This window comes from Heloderma suspectum, chromosome 3 (assembly GCF_057233095.1).
Source record: "Heloderma suspectum isolate Gila_16-S chromosome 3, 16-S_ref, whole genome shotgun sequence".
Classification (NCBI taxonomy): domain Eukaryota; kingdom Metazoa; phylum Chordata; class Lepidosauria; order Squamata; family Helodermatidae; genus Heloderma; species Heloderma suspectum.
The window spans coordinates 30,232,490-30,237,845 of record NC_139460.1 but is presented as its reverse complement, the minus strand read 5'-3'; the positions used below and the strand labels follow the sequence as shown (position 1 = coordinate 30,237,845).

At 40.9% G+C, this 5,356-nt stretch overlaps 1 protein-coding gene across 13 annotated transcripts in view; it reads right to left on the bottom strand.

Annotated features, from left to right (window-relative positions):
- The window catches only part of ACAT1 (acetyl-CoA acetyltransferase 1), a 39,496-nt gene that overhangs the window by 22,950 nt on the left and 11,190 nt on the right, over window positions 1-5,356 (bottom strand). For 6 of the 13 annotated variants that reach the window (XR_014788982.1, XR_014788978.1, XR_014788979.1 and 3 more), the window contains exons 9-12: window positions 4,642-4,755; window positions 4,194-4,258; window positions 3,633-3,790; window positions 2,409-2,537 (exon numbers count right to left, since the gene is read on the bottom strand). Coding sequence is in view for 4 of the 13 variants with exons in the window: in XM_084842739.1 (XP_084698865.1) it covers window positions 2,417-2,537; window positions 3,633-3,790; window positions 4,194-4,258; window positions 4,642-4,755 (458 nt within the window). In the remaining 9 variants the exon portion in view is untranslated. Of the gene's footprint in view, window positions 1-2,196; window positions 2,333-2,376; window positions 2,538-3,632; window positions 3,791-4,193; window positions 4,259-4,641; window positions 4,756-5,356 lie in introns of those variants that run through there. The other 7 variants (XR_014788986.1, XR_014788983.1, XR_014788984.1 and 4 more) reach the window with 2 other exon arrangements.

Here is a 5,356-nt window from a genome sequence, read left to right as displayed (position 1 = left end):
CTTGCCTACGTGTGCTTTTTTAAGCCTCTTGTAAAATTGGTTCTGTTTGTATAGTTCAGGAAACATTGGTTTAGCCTGTTCAATAAAGTGAATAGTATATCCTGAAGACCATCACTTGCCTATTCAGAAGTTTCCCTTCCCACACAATTAGTTTTGCATGAGGGCAATTGAACCCATTAGCCCTACTCCTTTCCTTAACATCCTCATTGCCTGTTCCTACAGCCTTCCACCTGTTGGGGACAGACATCTATACTGGCAAGGCCTTTCTACGCATTAAGTTCCCGGCGTGATTAAAAACCCTCTTCTAGCCTATGTGAGTAGAAAAGGCTTGCCTGCTACAGATGTTCAGCCTCCATCACATAGAGGGCTGTGGATGGGGACATGAGGAAGGAGCTAGTGAGTGCTTCCCTGCTGTGTGTCTCCTCCCCCCCCCCCCCCCCGGTGATTGCAGTTGTGTGAGGAGTCTTGCCTTCTCCTCAGGTAGCTGAACGTAACACAGACGCACGAACACCCTGGGCAACAGTTCCTCTTCCAGAACATGTGTAATGAAATTGCTGAAAAGTGGTTCAAGCTGTACAGTTTTGGTCACTTCCAAGCATTTAAGGTAGTAGGAAAAGTTAATGTCAGTCAAGAAAAGATTCAGATAGGTAAGTACCCTGTTGATACACCACCACGTAGACAAACTCAGACCTTTGCCAGAGAAGTTATCAGGTTCCTAAGCAATCCTTTGTAAAGTTCTAAATGACAAACGTTAGCTCTGAGCGTATCTTTAAAGACTAGTTACTAGAAAGTTATTTCAAGTATACCTTCTGAGTTGTCAGTAGCTGCTCTTGCAATTCTTCCTTAATACAAATTAGACATATAAATACCTATGAGGATGATAACTTGGGCAATACCCAAGTGGCAGAGGTACACTGAAATGCACAATTACATTTCTCATAGATGATGGAGATTTGCATGTGATTCAGTCTAGAGCTATGCTAGATGAACCCACATTATAGACAGATAACATATTTCAGTGTTCCATAGCAGACAGTCCTTTAAAGATATTTGGTCATGGATGTAAGCCCATCCCTTACCTCCTGACCCTTTAGAGAGCAAATATGTAGATGACACTCTGAATTTCAATTCACACTAAAGTATTTGCTGACTATCTTTTGAGTTCTTTGAGAGTGCCAACATGCATATGGATAATAATGATTCAACAGACACTGGCCCTGTTTGCACATAACAGTAGCAAATGCTGGGCTTGTTCTGCAGTCTTTTTGAATATTTAACCTTCAGTTGAAGGTTGCTATGTGATAGCCAAATCTGGATACTAATCATGGGTTTAACTGTAAGTTGTTTAACTACTGATTAACCCATGATTTGCTGCCGTTACATGCAAACCAGGCGATTGTTTTCTTGGACTTTGTCCAAAGCCTTTTGAAAGTCCCTCTCCTACTAGTCATGGGATGAGAGGTCCTCTTACAGTTCAGTAATTGGTTAAAGAACAGAGAGCAGAATAAATAGTTCTTGCAACAGGTTGTTCAAACATGGGGATCTCCTAAGAATCTGTATTGAGACCAGTGCTCTTTAACTTGTTCATAAATGTTCTGGGTTTTGGAATGGCAATAAGATGGACAAGTTTGCTGGTAACACAGGAAGGCAAAACAAATACTAGAAGCAGTGTATCTGCTGTCTAGACAAGTCTTTTATCTTGGCAAAAAGCTAGAATCGAGACCACTGAGTTGACAACACCTTTACATCCTTTTCTGACCTGAAGGACTACAGGTTGCTGTGACTATGTGTGCTTTCCCAAGGTGTGTGCGTGTGGCGGGGAGAGAAGAGCGAGGGAGAGAACGCCAGGATGCTATTAGTTAGAGTAGGGTGGACCCAATTGTCTAACAATAGCAAAACATTTTTTTTCCAGTAACTGCTGAAATGGAGAGGTTGGGGTAGCCCAAGAGGACTGTGAATTCAGTCTTGGTACAAACAAATCCCTAGCCTGAGAATGTGATTGGAAGTACCCTGTTCTTTAATGATAAATATGTCTTTTGCAATTGGCTCTAATTGGGGGGATATTGGGATTCTATTTAAACGTTCAAATCTGACATGCCTGGAGTCTGCCCATCCCTGAGCCTAGAGAAGGGATTTGTGACAGCCCTACCTTTAAAAAAAATGTAATGTATTATAGTAATCGTTTACCGTCAATCATGATGTATACAATCTTTATTGTCTTTGATTGGAATTTTAGCCAACATGTTTTATAGGCCCTATGGTATAAAAACCACATATACTGAAGCATGCTACAGTTAAAAAACCCATTTCCTTTCTTTTAAAGAATGACAGACTGAGTCTAAGGGTCTGTGTTGCAATTCCATAAATAATTGTAACAGCCATTTGGTCGTTTGAGTCTGAAGGCTTACGTTAGCGCCTACAATTTTTGGATCAGTATTGCAGAAGCGCCTCCTCCTCCATTGCAAATTCCAGCAAGGCCATGCTCTCCTTGCTTCAATGCATGAGCCATATGAACAACAATTCTTGCTCCAGACATCCTAAAATAGAAAAAGCACACCAATTCAGTTTGAGGTTCAATGACCGCTGATAAGAGTTGATAACGTTTGTTTAACCTTAAAATCCGCTTTTCAGCCGATGTGTTTTGAGCAACATATAGGGATAAACAGCTTCCAACTCAACTATGAAGCCTAGTGAGTGACCCTGGGACACTCACATTCTATTTAGTCAGTTTATAAGAATAGCCCAGAGGTGAGGAATCGCAGACCTGGGAGCCAAATGCATCTCTCCAGAGTTCCCCAGCAGGCAATGCCCCCTTTCCTCCAATCACTGATCTTTTGGTGATTTCCTGGCTTCTGTACAGGTTTTTTTTTTTCTATTCTAAAAGGGTGAAATGCCTCTCCTAAGGCTTAACTACTGTCAGTAAGAGCTTTAAGCTAAATTATCTTGGTATTTTTGGTCTCACCCCTTTACCTTCAGTTCCACCCACCACTGGAATGCAGCCCCTGAGCTTATCCAAAATGGAATCCAGCTCTCAGGCTGAAAGAGGTTCAACACCCCTACTACAGCCAAGTTCTCAGGGCAACAACCAAGCAAACCCTCTCTCGGGCAGCTGTGACAACACCTGGCCACTGAGCACCTTGACAGTGGGGTGCGGATTCAGGTATGTCAAGGGGGAAGAGAGGAGAGGAAGACTAGAAAAGCAAGCCAAAATGGGGCAAAGTAGAAGATAGGTAGGGCACAAGAACCTAAAATAAATTGCTTTGTACTAGGTCAGTCCATTGAGTAACGTAGGACTGACTACTCTGACTTGCAACAACTCTCCGATGTCTCAGGATTTAAATCTGAGTAAATACCTGTGGATGTTTTCTGCATAGTTCCAAGATGACATTTTTAAAAATATCAAGAACAAATACTTCCAAAAATGAGCACCATTTCAAATACTGTTTCAAGGCAGTGATAATCTTCAACTAAATGGACACAATGCAAGGGAACTAGCAGTACTGCTGCCACCAAAACTATACAATGATTGTATCATAAGCATTTGTTTTTGCTTTGGGGGAAAAAGGGTTTCAGATACTGCCTACAATAAAGCATTCCCCTTATTGTGTAGAGAAGTGTATTACTTCATTTACCCAATTGGATGTCCCAAAGAGACTGCTCCTCCATGAATGTTCACCTTCTGTGGATCAATATCTAGCATTTTAATGTTTGCTAGGACAACAACACTGAATGCTTCATTGATTTCCCACATTTTAATATCTTCCTTTTTGAGTCCTGTCTGACTAAGTATCTGGAAGAAGAAAAAAAACACCAACACTGCTGTTTGAGAGTTTCTATTTGGTAAGAACTACAAAGAGGGATTGATTTGTCTTTTAATTCGTTACAGTTAAAAGTTAATGTATATATAACATTTGTATACTGCCCCATAACAAAATGCTCAAAGCAGCTTACAACATACTTTCTAAACAGCAAATGCAAAAAGGGAACTAAAAGCATAGGACCAAAACATACTTTAAAAAAAAACAACTGAGACTTTCAATATTCTTTTTATTCAGTATTTTTGAAAACCTTTGAAATATATTACTATTTGAAGAACTGGGATAAAAGAGATGTGAAATATTAGCAAGGATGCTTTAAAGAAAATTTTAGTTTTAAGGCAGAGGAGTGATAGAAATGACCACTTTTGTTCCTACCTTAGGAACAGCATGTGCTGGTGCAATTGGGAAGTCAATAGGATCAACAGCAGCATCTGCAAAAGCTGCAAAAACATAAATGCAAATCAGAAAGGAAACATCTTGTTATTTGGGCTATTTTATTTCTATGATACTCATGTAAAAAGCTTTGAAGTTTTATTCTTGCAGTGACCCCTGAATCAGATGTGTTTACAGCTCCTCTGGCAACCTTTTGGAGATCAGTCCTTTAAAGATATTTGAAGCACCCAATGTTAGAGGAACAGCTGAGAGGGCCAATATCCTCCAGAATTTTATACCTGAGAGTCTAGCAAAATTTCAGACCATGACAGCATCTTTTGATCAAAAAGCAGCCCTTTCAGCCTAACCCATATTAAATAAGATCTACGATCAAGTGAGGATTACACCAGCATTTCCTAAAATTCCACTAGAAAGGCAAGAAGATTCTTACCTACTATTCTAGCCAGTGGCTTAGCATTCAGTCGCTTGGCTGTTTCTGATGTCATCAGAACCAAAGCAGCCGCTCCATCATTCAGTGTACTGGCATTGGCAGCAGTTACTGTTCCTGAAAAAAGTAACCATCCTTTAGGAAAAATGGTATGAATACAGTGTTCCAGTCACTATGTAGATTCAAAGCACTGGGCATATGGCAGCGGTGCAGATCCTTAAGCCCAGGAGCCAAATCTGGTCCACCTGGGTGTTAATCCGGTACTGAAAAGGGTTAACAAAGAATAAAGATGGCTGATTTAATCTGGGAGAGGCCTACAAGAAGAGCCTACAGAAGACCCCAGACTCATAACCAGCTTTATATTCCAGACTCTTGACCCCTGGGCGAGAAGACCATGAAGTCTGAGTCTATACTAAATGATGTTATTTCGCTGAGACTCAAACTGAGATTTTTCAGGACTGTCTTTGAAGAAGGAAAAAAAACACAACTGTCTTTACAAGCGGCTTCACAGAGCTTGCTCAAGGCCACGACATGCTGGCAGAGTGTCTAAATGAGATGAACAGCAGAACTGAGCATGTTCAGATGCCTACTGAGAGGAGGAAAAGTACTGTTTTGACTTTTACACTGGGTTCCCCCATATACCATGCCCCCTTCCCCTAGCCCCACCCTTTTCCCTACTCACCAATCATTTGGTGGCTTCCCAGCTTTTGTGCAGTTT